Here is a 20093-nt window from a genome sequence, read left to right on the forward strand (position 1 = left end):
AGCTGGAGTTGGTTTTGTCCAAACCAAAATGATGCTAGAACTTACAATGCTGTCTAATCTTAAAAAAAAATGATTTGTATAGAAACCTGAACTGTTGATTTTCCTTATGTTTGCCTAACTTTACAATAATCTCCTTCTCACCATTCTTGGCAGCCACTTTCTGTGTAGTTAAGATGTCTATAAATCAATTTGCATTGTTGAATTTTTAAATGGAGAGAAGTGGTCTGGTGCATTTGATGACTGACTTGTGTCAATAATGCTGGTTTTTCTGAATGGCTCTACAGGCATAGAAATGAGTTCGTGATGCCTTAGGGTTGGAAATATGTGCAGAAATTGCTGGCAATTTGAAAGTTAGTTGACAGGTGGAGTAGTAGCAATTTCAAATTCATGGAAGCTTTAATGGAAGTTCCACTTTTTAGTGAGGATTCTCATGGCATTTAAGATGGCTGATGATGGATACAATAATAGCCAAATTTTGTCGTGGTGGGAGATAAGACAATGACAAAAATAGTGGATCAACTGTAACAATTATGAGCTGTTTCAGCTACTTGTAACCCACTTATCTCCACAAATTGGATTGAAATCTTTCCATGGGAAGCTCATGTGATTTTGTGAAAGGTTGTGGGGGTTGACATGGCCAGCTGTCACTTCTTTTAAAGCCAAAGAAGTTGTTACAGTGCCTGTGAAAGTGATGGCTTGGTAAACAATGCAATTAATATTAAGGCAATAACTTATTGGTGGTATAAGATGAATATTAAGGGTTGGGCAGGAATAAAAATTTCTGTTGTGGAGGTGGTTGAAAGGAAATCAGAATAGCAATCTGGTATAGTGCAGGAATCTGGAGATGGGGTGATTCTTGTTCTTATATCTTCTTGCTCAAAAGAAAAATGAAGTCTGTCCAAGAGGTAAGTTCAACCTAATGATGACTGTTCAAAATGCCAGTTCAGATTCAGACTCACTTGTTGCCATTGTTTTAGTGTCATCTCTTCAGCAGTTTATCTTCAACTTCTGAGATTTACTTAAGTTCAATTTTGATTTTTTTATAGAAGCCGGCTCTAACAGCTTCAGGTTTTGCTCACAGGGATATTGTCACTAGTCAATACCTTCACACCTTCTTACCTCTCCTATAAATATTTCCTAATTATCAAGTGTTTTCTCATTCTCTCTTATTTTTCTCTATCTCAGAGCTTATAGGCTTGATGTATGTAAAGGGTTCCATCTTGTTTTGAAACAAAACCTTAAGAAGGTCACACTAAAATACAACCTGATGTTGTCCATGGTCAAAGGCAAGGATATCTTAGTTTTCTTCCGAATTTATAGCTACCATTCCAGTTTCCCATCCCATCTTGGCAGAATCTCCACCCTGTATATAACTTCTTTGATGATTTTTTTTTTGTCTAGATTAAAATAAATTTGTACATATTTGTCCTTAGTTTCTGATAAGTTCACTGGAATTTGTTTGTTTATCATTACATATTGATTGGATGTTGTTATGGACTAACACAATAATGGTGATGCTCCAAGGTCTAAAAATATGGTTTCCGTTCACAATTTGTAAATGACCTGATCAATATAAGATTGACATGACTAGTTTAGAAGGACTACATTATGACCATTTTGTTGAGCCCAGCGGTTTGGCAGTTATATGTTATTCTACCATGACCGACTGAATAAATGTTTGAGGTTTGTTGGGATTTATTTATTACATTGAGCATTTGGTAATTTACACTTTTTTATTAGGTGTGATATGATAATTTTGCAGTGTTTATATGGGATATTCTTGAATTATTTGGAAACTGACAATATGCTATTTATCTGCAGAGTTTGGCCACTATAAAAAGGGACAGTGTTCGACGTGGATGTAAGTCGCAGAAGTGCTTCTTTTATCTCTACCGAATGATTGTGCTACTGACTCCTTGTACCAAACTGTTATATTGCTGGCTACCTTTTAAACTCTTTATCTCAAACTATGTACTTCCTTGATATACTCCCTTTTTGAGGTATGGACATCATGACTGTTAGCTTTTGTTTTTAGGTTTCTAGTCACTACACCTTAAGCTAATGGTTTTCACCATATGATCTGTTAGAAAATTCTCATTCATGGGCAACTATTAATTAAGTAGGATGTTCCAAGAGCTGGAGTAAAAGAAAATTTATTTAAGTGGAGCACATTGAATCTGAGGGTAATGTCAATTCCCTCATTAGCTTTGTACAGACTGGGAACTCGAAGGGGAAAATAACCAGGTACAGTTGAAAATATAAATGCTGAATTTTTTTTTTTCCTTATTGTGATAAATGCATCAACTTGTGTCTTGTATTTAGCCTATCATTTTTGTGCATTAGTGTTTCTCTTAATTCTAGAGTTCTTGTCCTTCTAGAGTTTCCATCTAAAATGAGCCTTCACTAGTAATTACTTGCTTCAGGTCTGCACTTTCCTTAAATTTTAAAATTTGACCTTTCCCTGCTCTAGTGTATATGTATGTATATCATGTATTCTCGTTCTTGCTATGCATATCTTTTCCATAACCAATTTGCTTGAACTGTGCACAGTAAATTGTTTGTGGAAGTTCATTTATGATGCTTTCATGTGTTTTAGATTTGAAAACAATGTGTTTATCATTTACTGTCACCAATATGAAACTCACACATGATGTCTATCCACTTGTACTTTCTCTAGTGATTGCAAATTTCAATCATGTTTAATTGGTGATTTATTTTATCACACATCTCATAGATACACATGTATATATATTTGACAACAGACAGTTTACCTTAGCAGATAAGGCTGCATTACACCTACAATCAAACTCTTAGTTACTAACAATGTTGTATGGTCACACAATGAGAACAAATGTAACCCTAGTAAAGAAGAATCCCTAAAACTACCGCTACTATAGTATGCACTATTACATCTCTATCTAATGGTGTGAAAGGGGCCAGTAAATCACGCTGACCACACAAGTAACTACACCAGAATATACATAGGCTACGTGTAACATAAATCATGATCATTTTGAATCCGGTTGTTTGATGGCTTGCCAACATGTAAACAACCAATTGGAGGCACAGTGGGAGAGTTCAACTCTCCAAAAGTCTGCCAACAGAAGACATCATACATGTGGTACTGTTCTTGTTGTGGTTTTAGTTCTATGTCAGTTAGTGTGACATCCACACATGGTAGGTTGTCACTGCAAGCAAGGTGTACCGGTTTCACTGTGTAAGTTCCTTTTATCTTTTCGAACGTGATTTCTGATAGGGACACAGCAGATGTTTGGTTCTTGCATTGCCTTTTGTCACAATAGTATTGGTCAATTACGATTGGTAGTTCAACTTCAGATACTTGAATGTTTGAGAACAGTACTCCTTGTACAGACCCTGATCCACCCTGCATAAAAGTACATTAGAACTAGGAAGAATGTCAAGTTGACTTGGTAATGAATTGGCTGTTTTGGACGAAATTGGATGATATTCAGAGTTTTCAATTTTTATTACCACAAAAAAAGATAATTCCTGAAATTTATGTAAGAGGTCGAAATTGTAAAGTCAAAACTCCTTTAAAATTTTAAACTCCATCTTGCTGAAAACTTGATTCTACTTGAGTCTGTCTGGCAATTTCTAGTGGGAAATAATTGCTTGGTTTTGAGAGTTTTTTTGGTTCTATGAAGACTTTTTGTTAGATTCACTAAATCATATTCTTAATTGTGTTATTTCAGCATAATTTGCACTTTGCAGCTATATGAATTGCGGATTGTATCTTTACCTGCCATGTCTTTATCCTGACACCATTCATTGTGTTATGCATATTGATATCTCGGACAGTAATGTTCGAGACGCAGGCCCTGGTGCCATCCTTTCCTAGCCCTCCAATGCTGATTCCATGTCCAGGTCCACAGTTCACATTGTGTATGTATACATTTGTGCATCCTGTTTGTATAGAAATGCAATCATCTCCTGCACAAAGCATTAAAACTTGAGATCTTAATGTACTTGATGCATGGACCTTGTATGTTTATTGTCTATGTTGTAATAAATTGGTTTTCATTTATGTTTAATTCAATGTTAAATCTTAAGCATTAGAATGCGAGGACAAAAGGGGAGAAAGCAGTTGTTCTTATTTCTAGAGAAGACAAAAGAAAAAGTGAATGAATACGACAAAAGCTAAACCTGTCTGTGCGGTTTGTGGGTTTAAACCTAATCCATACTGGATTGTTCTTTGAGGAAACAAGGTATAACACGTGTCTGGTAACGGCCCCATTTAGCTTGTAGGGGACAAGGATAACATAAGTGATGACTGGTTGCCATGTGTCAAAATATTAGTTGTTGGACTTCAGTGACTGGAAGGATAAGTTTGTGGTATCATGTATAGAGGAATATGTTACAGGTATCTCAATTGTATGAGGTCTCTTGTCCATTACGCTAGTAATGTCATCAATTAGCACTAGGTATATTGTGGTTTAGACCATATAGCCTCAATTTGAATTCCAGAGATCTTTTAAAGAGATGTAGGGAACAGGGCTTAACCACTTATGAAATTAGGAATGCAACAATTTTACAAGTAAATTACCGCATGCAAGATTAGTACTGCGGATTAACACATCCTTGGAGCCCTGTAGGTGGATGCCATCAGTATTGGGGCTGTCACCAGGAGATATGACATTCATATTAAAAACTGAGACTCCTGTGCAGAAATCGAACTTGAGGTGGCACTGGGGACTGTTCTGAATTGTTATGCTCGTGACCGTCACATTGAAACTCCCATAGAATCTAAGTGCCTGTGGAGCCAAAGTACAATTACCATGTTTAAAGGTTTGCATGGTAAAAAAATTTCACTTTAGAAGTCTGAAGTGGTCCTTACAGTTGGCTTTATGCTTGGCATTTTCCCACCGAGTGAATTGCTTATCTGCCACACATTGTAGAAATATTAGCACTATGAGGCTTTAGATAAGGGAGAAACTAGATGCAGACAAAGAAATGAGAGGTCAGAGCAAATAGTTGGTTACAGGAATTGATGAGTTTTCTTCAACCGTGTTGTTTAATGGGATAATTAGTTTTGATTCGTCGTCTAGGGGGTCATTGTAAGGGGACTCTTGCCACCAGACTGAGCCTCTTCCATCAATGGTGCCTGTTCCTTGAACTGTGATTCCTATCATTTTCGTAAATTCAAGCCATTCCAAGAGACCTGAACCCCAAGCTTTAGAGCTCATTGGAGCAATAATTGTGCCTTCAAGCTGAAAAGTGAAAATACTTAATTGATTTGCCTCAGAAGTTACATTTTTAATAATGCATGATGCAAAAAAGTCGCATAAGATTAGAGTTGCAAATTAACCGAGCTGCTCAAGAATCCGGCTCAGCTCTGCTTGACTCGGTAAGGGTTCTACTTGGCTCGGTTTGTTACATATATAAACGAGCCCAAGCCAAAATTTTAGGCTATTATTCATTAAAATAATAGGATAAATATAATATTTATATATTAAATAATATAAAATGTGTTATATATGCATATATTAAAACAGTATTTAACTAGCCGACCGAGTTTGATAATTGAGCCAAACTTTTTCTTCACTATCGAGGTTTGAGTTGGGCTCTAGCTGGATTAATTTTCAAGCCAAGCTCGAGCCCTGCATAGCTCGTCTCAAATCGACTAGTTTGCAGCCCTACATAAGATAAAAGAAGTTACTTTTTAAAGACCCTACGAATGGATATAACTATATTAGGTTGGATAACACATTTTTCTACTTAATGATTAAAAGCTTCTTGGAGTGGCAGATATTGAGTTACCTGAAAGACAATGTTTGGATTGCAATTAGAACCAGAGAATGAAACGGGTCCCACAAGGAACGTGAATTCTGATGGGACCATCATCGTTGATGCCTCTACTTTACAAGCAGCTGCCCATGCTGCTTGAAATGCCTGCGTCGAACCATAGAAAATACAATTTTCTCAGTAATACAAAACAATTATTAGCATTTAGTATGTTTCTTTACCAGCTAGAAAGAATGTCTATATGTTTATTTATAATCCTACAGGTGGGAGTTTGAACAGAACTGTATACAATTATTGTTGGAACTCTTGACCTAAATGCCGTAACCGGAATCATTCGAGTGGGCCCTATCTGTTTTTGGTCTGCTGTTTTTCCCTTAGTTGTTTATTTTTGTTACATTGTATAACAATGATTCTATATACTTATAGATTTGTTCATTACTAAATACTAATGCATGTAACAATTACCTAATTTTTTGTTGTCCTCTACTAATAAATCACGGGTAAGAAAATTTGACCATAATGCCCATTTAGTAACCCGGGCAACCAACTATTCTGCAAAAACAGAGTTCAGTACAATAATTTGTTGAAATTTTGTTTAAGGATATGCTTAATTGTGTTGATGATTCTATGAATTGTTGAAAAGGTCAGAAAATTTTTTGAAGGACTTGCATTGTAACTATGAATTCTGAGAGTGAGTTTAACTGTCTCTGATTTCTGAACGTAGAACAAGAATTTGCAGGTACCTTTGTGTCGTCGCATATTCCATCTCCCCTGGCGCCAAAATCTAGTACATTGAAGACGGTGGAAGGACTTTGCTTTGGCGGGGATGGTGGAATGTTTGGTTCTGGCACTGGAGGTGCTTTTGGTGATGAATGTTTATGTTTTGATTTGCCGTTATTGCCATGGTGCTGGTGGTGATTCTTTCCTTTCTTCTTGTACAGAGAAGCCGAGCTAGCTCTGCTTTGCCTCCAATGCTTGCCTCTTCTGGCATTGCAAGTGTCTATCTGAGATGACCAAATTAGGAAGGTAATAAACATCATAAATGTGAGGCTTCTGAAGCTAAATGCACTCATGTTCTGTGTTTGGAATCTCAGAGAGAGAGAGAGAGAGAGAGAGAGAGAGAGAGAGAGAGAGAGAGAGAGAGAGAGAGAGAGAGAGAGAGAGAGAGAGTTCTTAGATAGCGAAAAGGAAGTGCTGATTGATAGGTTTAAATAGGAAGAGCACAACATAACTCATGGGGGCTGTGCTCTGTGCAGCTATAAGCAAAAGATTGTCTAGTAATTTAGCATTTCAGTTTTTTTACGTGTACAAAATTTGACTGTAATTTGATTCTGTGCACTTTAGAAATTTTCTAGACATTTATGTTTCATTTTCTACTTGGCTTCTCTCTTTTATTAATGATTTTCCTTCTTTCTTTGCGACATTTTGTTGGGATTTGTTTAGATCATCAAGGGTCCCACCTTTGCCACAGAGCAATATTTGATTGCTTTCCACTCGTCGATTGCTCATGTGATTGGGTTCAATCTTCAACATCCCTAACATCGGGCTTAAACTTGAACTTTGTTAGTCAATTGCATCGACCGTCAAATAAAACAAAACTTTTCTTTTGAGGAATTTTTTTTTTTCGGTTGTTGTCTCGACAAATTGTCATGTAATATGGCAGTATGGCATTCTTGATCAAATGAGTTTTATTTTAATTGTGTTTCATTTTAATTGTGCATGCAGATTGGATTGAATTTATAATGCTTAATTTGTTAGACATCTCTAACAGTTTATTATTTTTTTCATCAAATTTAAGTAAAAAAAGGGGAGTTCCTCAATTTGATATCAGTCATTTCAACGGTGTACTGTACCTTTCATAAAAAAACAGTGGACGTTTGGGAGACGATCGATCGGCCAACCGGACAAGGAAAATGATTTTTTTTTTCCCCACACTCAGAAGCATTACCTGATTTCAAATTTTCATGATTTTTGTAAGCGTAAAATAGGGTCTTGGTTAAAAACATCTTCGGCATTCAGATCTCAACCAAAATCCCTTACTGTTGTTTTTAGAATTATTTTTGTATCTTTCAAGTTTTATTCATCTCTGCTTGTCACTACACTATCTGTTTTGAGAATTGGAATTGAAATCAAAACTAGATGAGAAAAGAGTTGAATTAATAATTTTCACTCACACTTTTAGAAATGTAATGAAAAGAAATGCAGACCCTCAAACAGTTTCAAAGAAATCAAATGGGAAATACAACAATTTTAACTCACTTTTTTCCTCACTTTTGTTTCCTCAAAAAAAGATACAAAGGTGGTGGACCGGGGGGTCGACCTTGCGGTGTAAAATTTTCATAAAATTTTGCTTGAGGTGGTCATTCGGGAGGACATTCGACCGAATGTCTGGCCGGTCGTTCGGTGGGTCCACACTCAATTGCTATACACAATAAATTGCTGAAAGGTGCAAGAGATCTTTAGTTCGGTGAAAATTTTAAAGCGTTCTCAATTTGATACCGTTTTGGTGAAACCGTTAAAGTACAAAAAGTATCTCTTTTTCACCAAATTTAATTTTGATAATAGATTTGGTGAACTGTTAGAGACGACCTTAGTATTTGTGTATCTTAGCTTTGATTATCCCAAGAATTATTCATATATAAATTATATATATTTTTAATTTTTGATGTATATATCTTTGAATTTTATTTATTATTATTATTATTATTTTTGGGTGTATTTGATGTAAAAGCCAAAAAGACACGTGAGTGGGTCTATACGGTGTCAAGGCGCACTGATTGTAACAGATCTTTTTTGATCACATGCAACCTTCACGGGCTACAGTTTTTCTTTTGTTTTGTCTTCTTAACCTCCATCAAATTACCATATAGTCCCCCAAAACTTCAATTTTCTTTCTTAATTTAACAAACATTTCCTATTTTAAAACCAAAATATTGTTATATATTATCGTTTTTTTATTATTTCTGATTGGTTTCGTGTTTAGAAATAAGGAGAATGATTTACAAACAGAAGTTTTTATATATAAAATTCATTCAGAATGATATAACAGTAATATTTTTACAATTGGTTTGAAATGAAAGGATCACCAAAGATATCATCTTTTGAAATTTTTTGTTTGTATAGTATTACTCTAAAAATAATTATTAAAAATAATAAAAATGAATCATATCTTGCTATATATTTTGTGATATACAACTATGGAAAAATTTAAAAACTAATGATACGTAGCAGTCTTCTCTTCAATAATTTAATGTAGATGAATAAAAAAAAAAATTGAGATGAATTTTACTAATAAATTTTATAAAATCTTATTTATTTAGGAATGTTTTATGTCTAATTTTATAACTAAATTCTATATTAAACTAATTTGAAAAACTGGGAAATTTTGACCTACCAGGGCACTGGGAATGATTTCTGTCAGGATTTTAATGTTTTGTGAAGACAAACACAAAACCCAAAAAAAAAAAAAAACCAAAATGCATTAATTGCCAAGAACAAGCTTCTTTGCGCCCACAGATTGCTACTTTTTTTTTTAATGTGCATATATATATATATATATATATATAGTGGTGTTTTGAAAAGTTAGTAAAAAATTAATTTTTTACCTTTTTTTCAACCTTTTTTTCTGCCAATAAAAAATGTCGTGACCCAAAAATAGTAAAAAATTAAAAGTTAACTTTTTTTTTTTTCCTTTTTTTTTTCCAAAACACTCCATATACAAACTGTAAGTCATAACCAATAATAATTTAATTCACAAAACAAAAAAAACACTTCACTTTTTAGGTCACGTACGAACACTGTACAATTTGATATATAGCTTTACAATAATTAAGATTAGGAAAAATTATACTTTAAACCCTTATACTTTGATCTAAATTTTCTTTTATTCGAATTTCACTTTAATTTCCATAGTTTCAATTTGGTCTTTTTACCAAAATTTTCATTAGTTTTTTTCTTCTTCTGCATGTACATCTCAAAAAATTGACGAGGGTCTCCAAATTATTAATTTTAACCTCTAATTTGAATAGAATAATTAAATTGAAACTAAATTTAAAGTGTAGAGATCAAATTATAAAAAAATGACTAAAATAAAATTTAAGTCAAATTACAAAGGTTAAAAAGTGTAAATTACTATTAAAATTATCAAATAATTGGGTGAAATTGTGGTGCATGTTATTGGGAATTATGTAAAAACAAATTTTCTTTTTAAGCTTATTTTATTTATACAGTTAAGTTATGTCGAGGTGAATTTGAATTTTTTAAGTACTAAAATTTTTAAGCCTGAGATTGAACTAGAATTTTTAAGCTCCTACATTTGCTTGTAGGAACTAGTCATAATATAAAGTCAGTAATTCATAAACTAATTTTTAACCAGTTGAAATCAAACAAACACTCCAAAGTTTAGTTCATTTGCAATTTTTTTTTTGGGGGGAGGGAAGACCATGCTCTAGGAATAACAATGAAAATGACATCATGGGTATGCTCATATCACCATGGAAAGAAAATTAAAATTAACAAAAAAAGAAAAAAAAAGAAAGTGTAATATGACAATAATTCCCTTACAATTCCAAGAAAGTGATAGCGATGTGATTGGCATTTTTTTTTGGGTTGCTTTTTTAGCTTATAAATGCCAGTGATTTTAATTCAATTTCGTTGTTGTTTCGGTGTAAATACATAAAAATATATTATACAAATTAATAAATTTTATAAAGTTTTCTTATTAAATGTAACGAAATTTTAGACTCTAAACATAACACATTTTAATCATATGATCAGTATCATATCTATAAATTAAATATATATATATATATATAATTTATTAATTTGTTTAACAATACTCACATGTTATATATATATATATATATGCAGCCATGTCCATCTACTTCATCAGCCTCATCTTTTGCTATAACTTCACAGAAATGCTTAACACACACCTCATTTTCATAACCCACAAGATTGTCTCTATGACTTTGACCTCTCTCTCTGTTTTGGTTAAGTAGTGATACTTGGATTCAGATGTTTTTTGGGTAAGAAATTCATAAGCAAGCCTATCTTTTGAATGAGTTTAATCCTAATCTTCACAACCCTAACTGTTTTTTCCTTACATGGTGTACTTCAACCAATAAGAGCATAGTGGACTTGATTGGACATAAAATCTTATGTCATTCTATATTCATTTTAAACCATCAGATAATCTCTTAAATTTCATACATCTCGACATTTTCATATAATTTAACGATTGAGAGTGTATTGAGATAAAGAGACAACGAAACTTCAGGACAGAAGATCTTTGGCTGACCTGACCAACCTTGATTGATTTGGTGAAAAACGATATTGGTTTTATGTATATATTTTTTACTTAATTTTATTGATCGAAAACACTACGTACACATCTATATATAAGGTTTTCTATTATTTTTAATTGGAGGACCATATTGACAAAAAGTGTGGAAAATTGAGATTGATCAAGACTTGTGATGATGAATCTCTAAAAAAAACCAAGAAATAGGTTTGACCTCAATGTGGTTGGTTTTATGGGAGGACCACCATGTTATCATCAAATGTAGAAATGTTCTGGGTGCCCACTATGCTGAATAAGCGTTGCAGCCTTTATGTGATTTATTCCACAGGTGTGAAGCTCAAACTTGGCTTAAAAAACATATGAATTGCCAAATGGGTCGGGTCAAAACTCGCCCTGCTCGGTCCCCTTGTGAATCGTGTCCCATATACGTGTTGTCTAACCTTGCAAGCTCGATTTGGTTTATCTTATCTACTCCTAAACCTATTATTACAAAATAAACCGGTCCAATCTACTATATAAATAAACTAGAAATAATTTTAGATTTATGGTTATTTTATTGATTGATGGCACTACGTACGATATAATGGCTGTATTCTATATTTACATTATTCACATTCATTATACAATTTGTTATATTACAAGGATGTCACTACTTTATGTGTTGCTTTTTGGGTTGTGAGGTATACTTTGTAAACCACCCATCAAAATGATAACTAGACATTTTGAAAGAAGAGATTGAGCCAAATGAGGTTAGTTTGATTGACCAGAACTCCTAGTTCAAATCTTCCTACATGCGTGTGGATTCTCCTGTGTAAAAAGTTTATATTATATTTGATTTTCACTATCATGATTGTAATTCATTGAATTTTTATATGAATTAAATCTAAAAAAAAAAAAGGACAAAAAGGACAGGAAGAAGAGATTGAATACGACCTTCTATGCCGTCGTTTTGTGCAACATGCTCGTGAACTTTGAGTCCTCTCGTGAACCTTAAAGCACATAGATGATTAAGGCTCTTTTTTGATGCTAACGTTATGCTAAAAGAAAAGTGTTTAATATTTTGTTTTAATACTTACAATAATATGATTTAATTTTTTTAATAAAAGTTAGATGGTGTATCAATCTTGTTCAATTGTTGGAGAAAAATATAGATTCACTGTAACTTTTTTTTTGAAAGAAATATTTTTCCTCTTACTAATGTTTGTCAAAATTTCAAAATTATTATTGCGGGAAAGTTTAAAATTGAACAATTAATGAGAATGCAAATCATTTCTATTTTCTTTGATCTATTTTTCTCATGAAACATTTTCTTATACAATATTCTTGACAATGAATAGGACTGATCAGTTGTTGTTGTTGCTGTTTTTTTTTTTTATATTTTTTCTCCCACCTTTTTAAGAATATAGTTCTCCCTTGGAAGCATCGTTCCAATAGAGGGGTTGTTTGATGAATGGGAAGCAAAGTCTCCATACCAACATTGAAGATATTGTAGCTATTCAGAAGATCCCTTTACACTATGGAAGTGCTAGAGTTTACTTATATAATAGAAAGTGACTTATCTTCTTCCTTTCTACAATTCTAACCTATTAATTTCAACATTTTATTTCAATTTTTTTTCCCTTCTTGTCATATCTATAATTTATAACCTCATCATGGGTTAATTTTACTTTTTAACTTCACAATGAAACAATAAAATACTTTATTGATTGATATGTTTTCTAGCGTGGTAGCGAACAAGACAGATAAAATTGCAAGGAAAACGAAATTTGACATCAGTGTGGTATTGGTTAAAATCTCTCTAATGCCCACATCAATAAATGGTGAGAAATTATGAACTCGAAGGAAAATGTGTTGATGAGTTGTGTACTTTCTCCTTTTGACACTTTGTCTTCTTTTTTTTTTTTTTTTTTTTTGGGGGGGGGGGGGGTGGTTTGGTATAACCACCATCTATCAACCCATTACCAACCAATTTTCATTAGAAACCTGAAACATTTGAACAGAGCAAGAAATAATAATCACCTAATTTAGGGCACCTTTAAAAAAGGGGTTCACCTAATCATATTCTAAAACTTGAAGCTGAAAACAATTTTACTATTGTTCACATAAACGACAATAGTGTACTATCTTAAGCTACCAAAGCAGAATTTTACTGATTGTGGTGTTAATGTTTTTGTGGTGGTGGTTGTTGGGCATGTGAAACTTCAGTTGAGAAGGGCTTGGTTTGTTATTGTGTATGATCTCTATGATCTTTTTAAATATTTGATAACAAATGGTTTGTCACCACCTATTTGTTTATATATCTATATATATTATGAGATCAAACAAATTATTTAATAGGTTTGACTTGTATTATATGCCAGGTGTCTTTTCGATAACAACAACGATAGAAAATTCTAATTTTGGAGTTTTAAAGAGAGTTTTAATGATGTAGCAAGAGAAAAAAAAAAAAAATATAGGTACACACATCACATCACATCACATGTGGGCTCTACTCCTTGCCACATCATTAGAGCTCTACTTAGAATTTCAAAATTAAATCTCTCAATCTTTATTCTTTTAATAATAAGGAGACACACGATTACTTTATCTTTTATTTTAAGGTAAGATAATAGTGTATCTCCTATTATTAAGTGGACATGGTGATATAATAGATCAAATGTACTAGATAACTTCTCGAATACATGAAGAAATTATTTAGTAATTCTAACTTAGAGTACACATGGTGTACCTTTTTAATAGCAAAGAGATTCTTCACCTTATTTCTTATTTTTTAAATAACATGGTAATATGTTTTATATTTATTAAGTGGATATATGACTACATAATGGACCGAACTTATCAAATAACTTCTCAAATTCATAGACAACAAAAAGGCAACCCATCATTCACCTTCACGGATTTTTTTGGGCCCCCCCAAAGTAATTATTTTTTGGCCAAACATTATTGTTTTGGAGAGGACATGATATGAGGTTCTTTTTGTTGATATGTAGCTTTTTACTTTCTTTCATGTAACTTTGCCTATATATATAATGCATGTTATTATGGCCCTCCCTCGAGCAGAAATTATCACGAGTCAGAACAACTACATCATGTGTTTAATTAATAGTATTTTGTGATTTATTCATCATTATTTCTACTTTTTTGACCAATTAGTGGATCAATTTAAAATTTTATGTATAATTTACACAGAAAAAGTTCAAAATAGACGATTCTAATCATCAGAGAAAAACCCGTAATAAGATACACAGATTGGACTAGACCTCGCCAGTCCATACTCGGGCCATTCATAATTGTGCTTTTTCTTTCTTTTGTATTTTTGTGGGTCAGGGGAGGACAAGGCCTAATTCATTGGCCCATGTTAGATTTGCTAACATAGGCTTTGTGGTTTTGATTTGATTCAATCAGAGATGCCTCCAAACTTCCTTGACATCTTGTATGACCAGAAGTTCATGATTAAACCGAATATTGAACAAAATAACAATCTCATACAGCTATCTCAGATTGAACTCATTTATGAACTAAACAAGTCAGCTACATTCAATCCATAAATTTATAGAGAGAAATACTAATTTCAATAAAATGAAGATTTCTGAGTATATTTTCAATTTTTAAGTTATTTAATCACACTAATTTAGGACAAGTACACAGGGACACTAGCAGTTTTCACCAACTGGCATATAGGGCAAACACTGATTAACCCATCACAATCCCTACACAAACACAAGTGCCTACAAGGCATCAACAAGATTGTTACCCCTTTAGACTTGCATGCTCTGCAAATCATGTTGTACTTCAAGGAAGAAGCAGCCTTCCCGGGCCCACTTGGAATGATGACGAGGTAGTTGCTTTGGTCAATATAGGAGGCAGTGTCGTCAACTTCACTGTCGCCATATCCTTCCTTTCCTTGGTCGGCACCCTGTGAAATTGCCAGCTGGAGGTTGTTTTTTAGAATGTTAACCACCGACTCATTGTACTTGGCTCTGTAATGCCAGTTCTGGGCTTCCGTTGCCACCTGCCTTATTCTCTCAACTAGTTCTATGTTCTTCTGGTTTATATTATCTATCTCAACATCTTTCTCTCGTAACTTCAGATTCACACCTTTCTCTATGGTTGTCAAGACAGATGCCACGTGTCTCTGCTTCATGTCCCTTACCCCCTTCACCAGATTTTCTTCCTGTTAGTAAGAAATACAGGTTAAAATAGAGAGCCACACAAAAACCACAATCTGTGATTCAGCATGTGTTAAAAATGTGAAGGAACTTTAACACAATGTGCTAATCTTAATATAAGAGGGCAGTAGCCAATATACCTGAATCTTAATATACTGATTGAGTTCTTCTTTCTGCTGATCAAGTTCAATCCTAATGTTGTCACCAAGAGACAAAATGATTGGTTGTGCTGCCGTCATACTTCCACTCGCAGAAGTAACAGAGGAGTTGCGTTCATCATCATCATATGACAGCCTTAGCCCTGTTGATACAGGGTTTTGGTTTGGTATGCTTGCTGATAGATCAGCTTCATCATGACACACACTGTAATTCAGGGAAATCTGAAGCTTCTGGCGCCTTGACATATTTTCTGCTTCCCTGCTTCGTTTGTTAGGCCAAAGCATAGGGGGGTTGTGCTCATTTCCAAAATAATTTACTGGATCAACATTACATCCAACTGGTATTGTAACAAAAAATTGCAGAGTGGTACATAAAAGATTCAGTCCACCTATGAGTAAGCCAACAAGATTGAACAAAGTAATATCATGATTTTAGAACGAAGGGAATTGGAAACTATAGTTACAAAACACAGTCCAAAACCCTAAAGATGTAGGAATAAACCCAACTTCTGACCAGGTCACGCTTTGTGCATATTTTCCAATACAATGGCCTGCCTAAAGACTTTCTAAGCCAAAAGGCAAGCATTGTATAATGCATCATTTCTTTTCTACTAACAGAGGCCAATAGAGTAGTAAATTTCACTATTTCAGCATTCAACCACTGGTTGCAAAGTGTGACAATCATCATTCGTGTAGTTCGCGTAGGAAGGATAGCAAGCTTCAAATGATCCAAGCATAGCAAGTTTCTATAAATAAGAACCAACAGGAACAAAATACCATCTTGCAGAACAGAAAAGCAAATTCCAAAATAGATAGAAGGCCAACCAAATACACATCCTTAGATTACATACAAATGCAGAATATACACCCAACAAGTTAAAAGGCCAATCAAATACACATCCATATCCAATACCACAAGAGGACAAATACACATACACAGAAGAAAACTGCCAAATTTGTGATTCTGATATACCAACGGAAAGAAAAGGGAACTCACAATTTCCAAATAACTGTAGTTGATTTGAAGCATTAGCTTGATACTGCAAATGATTCTCGTCAAGGAAAATGGGAAGCACAGTATTGTTGTTATTGTTGCCTCCCAACATTTTCCAATAATCAAATTAAATTGACAGCAATTCCTATTGTTCCTGAAAAATCCAAATAGAATGAACTGCAAAAATCCACCTGTAAAAGTTGAGAAGTCAAATTCTGATATATCATGAGCTGGTGATGTATCTCAGATAAAAATGTTTGTATAACACCAGATCCAATAGAATCACCTACAATCCCCTGCAGTTTCACAATTGAGACCCAAAGGGATACAAAGCTCATCATGGCTGCTCACCTTCACACAACTTCTAAGAAATATCCCTTGAGTTCAAATTTGAGAACTCAAATTCTTTTGAAGGATTTATTCCTCAAAGTTGATACATTCAAACCCATCAATATCTTTCTGGTCTTATGGGAATGTGTCTAAATGTGTTATTCAGGCTAGAGGGTTGGCACTCATGTAGTGGCACATGAGAGTAAAAAGTCCTTAAAATAAGCGATGTTCCAACATAACTTTGATTCTTCTAAAGTAACCACATATTCGACTATCGCCCTTCACATGATGGACAGCAAGCAGTAGAACAAGTTACGAATTTTTTGTTTTCTTAAGGACTTTTTTGAGAGAAAAATCACGTGACACCTTAACAAACAGGGTATCACCAAACTAGTGTTCATTTATATATTCAGGTATAGATTAGGAGGTGCACCCCAAAAAAGAACATAGATTAGGATTAGGAGGGTTCTCTTATTTTTCCTAGCCTTAACATTTTCAACACTTCATCTAATCTAACATTTTTGATATGTCATTCACTTTAAGGCTATGCCATCCTAAGGTGCTGCTAAATGGAAGGATCTTGTCACCGTCCATGAATGTAAAATCATAGATCAAACGGCCAAATCTGAAAAAATTGGGTGCTATCATTTAGCTTTGTATCTGCTAAATTCATTTAGTGTTTAGGTTTCTTTGGACGCTATTGCCAAATTCATACAAGTCAAAAGGCAATAAATAAGATGAAATACTTTTCCACCAATTCAGAAACCCCATACAAAATTTCAAATAAAAAGTTGCATCATTCAAGGAAAACATGCATTGTTTCAAAAAAATTTGAATGGTAAACAAAAAGAGTAGAGAAGAAAAGAAAAGAAGAGCAGATAGATGCATCAGATTCTTAAATACACAAAAAATGAAATTTGACTTTTGTTTTACAACCAAAACTACATCCCAAGAATCAACCTTTGGCACACCGATTGTAAGAGCTAGAAGTAGGAAGACTCCCATTCCCAATCCAGCAATCCTAAACATATCACCAAAAAAAAAAAAAAAAAAGGTCCATAAACGAACAGAAAATCAATATCTTCAACAACATATATATACCTCAAAAGACGATGGATTGAGTCAGGATCAAGCAAAATATAGTAGCAGATCCTGCAAATCGCATAGCACACTGTTATATATACGTCATACAAGCAATAGCGAGAGAGAGAGAGAAAAAACAATTTAAGAACAATTTGGTAGTGGTGGTGATGGAGGAAACGGATTCGGCGTTTTCGTAATAATGATGTGGGGGTGGGGGTTGTGAGTTTGAGAAAGAACAATTTAAGAATGAGGGCCAAAACGTCAGTAATTTTTTTGGATGAGGGTCCCACCACCACTACTACCGCCCACCAATTTAATTTTTTCTTTTAAAAAAAAAATTTTAACAGATTCTTTTCAAAACTCTATTTTAAAAATATAACTAAACAAATTTTCACTTTTTAAAATTTATCTTTTAAAACATAATTTCTCACTCAAAATTTAATTTAAAAACTAAATCATATGGAGACTTTATTTTTACTCTATTGCCCTTGTTTTCATTCTTCACTTTTCATTTGTTTTTTCCATTTTTCTATTTATCATGAAAATTTGTTACGAAAATTATCATAAATGATAAAATGTGGTTGAGATTACTTTGAACTATGGCCTCGTTTGGAAATAAGTTTTTTAAGTAGTTTTTTAGTTAAAATATGATGTAAAAAAAATTAATATGTTTGAGATGACTTTTTAACTTTTTACGAAGAGATATACAAAAAGTAAAGAGAAAAGTAAATCTTTAACTTTTTAGTATAAGTTGCTGACTTTTTTATTTTTTTAATAACTTTTTAATTTTTTAGCTAAAAAATTACTTGTCAAATGAGGCCTATATATTGATATCTTGAATAAAATGTATGTAGGTCATTTTTATTATCATTTTTGAATTATCGGTAAGTAAAGCCTACAAATAATAGGTTGTATAAATTTGAATTAAAATTTTAATAATTTTTAAAATACGTTCAAGCTTAATGAGTTAAATTTGAATGCACTTTTAACAAGAAGGAAAAAGAGATATTAGAGTATCTTCAATATGAAGAGGCATTCAGAGTGTTTTTAAACATTTTGTTTAGTTTTGTCACAAAATGGAACTCTAACAGGATTGATATCGTAATCAGCATTTTGTCCCATCCTCTCTTAGCTTTTTCAGATTTAGAGGTTAGACAAATTAATTTCAAAAATAAAAAGTATTGTTAAAATACACACTATGCAAAATGATCAGGCAAAATACAAAAAAGATTTTTGTTAAGTAAAATGTCAGTTAATGTTGAAATTGTTATTACGCAACACTAAGACCCGATTTCTGATATCTTACTTTGTTAAAAAAAAATTAAAAAAATATTACCACTTTCAATTTGAGGCCATCACCATTTCTTTCCTACAATTCTTCTGTATAAATTCTTTTAAGCCTCCGTTTGGGAAGTGGGTTGACTTTTTGGCTTTTTGACTTTTTTGGCTATTTTAGCCTGGGCTAAAAAGCTTGGTTTGGGAAGGACTTTTTGACTTTTTAAACTTTTTTTGTAAGAGAAGAATGTAATGATTATAGGTTGGATGTGATGTTTTGTTTGTTATGGCTCCTATTTTGTTTTTTATGGCTAAAATAGCCAAAAAAGCCTGAAAAAGCCCTTGCCAAACAAAGGCTAAATCTCTATGACAAATTTTTCTTTTTAAACTAAAATTTTCCAAAACAAAATGTTGGTTATTTCTCTAATTTATGTGACAGTTTTAATTGAACAGAAGGAAAAATATGTACATTGATGTAACCGTTTAATTCAAGAAAAGATAAATATGTAAGTTAAATGTGCACATCATTTTCAAAGAGCCACCTTCTAAATCAAATTGCTTTCCTCCATCCACAATCCTCCCTAAATTTCTCTCTCCCACAAGAATAAAAAATGTGGAAATGAGCTCAATTAAAATTTATAGAATATGAGAAAATGGAGATATACAAAACATAGTTGGAGGGGTTGACGAGTTGCGATTTGGAAAGGTAAGAATAGGAATATGATTAAAATTTTATGACAAAATAAAATTGTAATAAAAAAAATATTTATTCTATATATTCTATTATAAATGTCACAATTTTTTTTTATATAAATTCCTATACAATTTTTTTTGCTTTTTTTTCTTTTTGTAATTACCAAATCTAAATACATCCAATTCAAATATATTCATGTGTCCTTTATACCTATTGAACTATAAGTGCAAATTTCATTTACAACAATATAGATGTGTAGACTTTCTAATTGTGGGGATATGGTTTGGAAATACTCTTCAGATCCTGGGAGACGTTAGTGATTCCC

General features: G+C 33.1%; 2 protein-coding genes and 1 long non-coding RNA gene across 8 annotated transcripts; 1 reads left to right on the forward strand and 2 right to left on the reverse strand.

Moving 5' to 3' along the window:
- The first annotated feature begins 577 nt into the window (after window positions 1-577).
- On the forward strand, window positions 578-7139 carry LOC114299946 (uncharacterized). 3 transcript variants are annotated; one of them, XR_003642497.2, is made up of 4 exons: window positions 689-905; window positions 1822-2000; window positions 2088-2244; window positions 6503-7139. It is a non-coding gene; the product is annotated as an uncharacterized LOC114299946 (long non-coding RNA). The 3 variants fall into 3 exon arrangements; XR_014328605.1 differs by having other exon boundaries at window positions 578-905; window positions 1822-2244; window positions 6488-7139; XR_014328604.1 differs by having other exon boundaries at window positions 619-905; window positions 1822-2244.
- Window positions 2697-6992, reverse strand: LOC114299945 (polygalacturonase At1g48100). Its single transcript, XM_028244776.2, has 7 exons — window positions 6507-6992; window positions 5779-5910; window positions 5001-5228; window positions 4856-4900; window positions 4565-4772; window positions 3761-3951; window positions 2697-3385 (listed from the first exon to the last, which is right to left on the reverse strand). Exons 1-7 carry the CDS (start codon window positions 6990-6992, stop codon window positions 2987-2989), a joined length of 1689 nt encoding a protein of 562 aa, XP_028100577.2. The 3' UTR covers window positions 2697-2986.
- Window positions 7140-14614: 7475 nt separating the features above from the next.
- On the reverse strand, window positions 14615-18093 carry LOC114299944 (E3 ubiquitin-protein ligase BOI). 4 transcript variants are annotated; one of them, XM_082867888.1, is made up of 5 exons: window positions 17818-18036; window positions 17677-17737; window positions 16390-16577; window positions 15375-15730; window positions 14615-15239 (listed from the first exon to the last, which is right to left on the reverse strand). In XM_082867888.1, the coding sequence occupies exons 3-5, from the start codon at window positions 16496-16498 to the stop codon at window positions 14697-14699; spliced, it is 1008 nt and encodes a 335-aa protein (XP_082724014.1). In that variant the 5' UTR covers window positions 16499-16577; window positions 17677-17737; window positions 17818-18036; the 3' UTR covers window positions 14615-14696. The 4 variants fall into 4 exon arrangements, with proteins under 4 accessions (XP_082724014.1, XP_082724012.1, XP_082724013.1 ...); XM_082867886.1 differs by having other exon boundaries at window positions 15375-15781; XM_082867887.1 differs by lacking the exon at window positions 17677-17737 and having other exon boundaries at window positions 17818-18093.
- Between the last annotated feature and the right edge of the window lie 2000 nt (window positions 18094-20093).

Source organism: Camellia sinensis, chromosome 5, assembly GCF_055761805.1.
Source record: "Camellia sinensis isolate YWXY chromosome 5, ASM5576180v1, whole genome shotgun sequence".
NCBI lineage: Eukaryota > Viridiplantae > Streptophyta > Magnoliopsida > Ericales > Theaceae > Camellia > Camellia sinensis.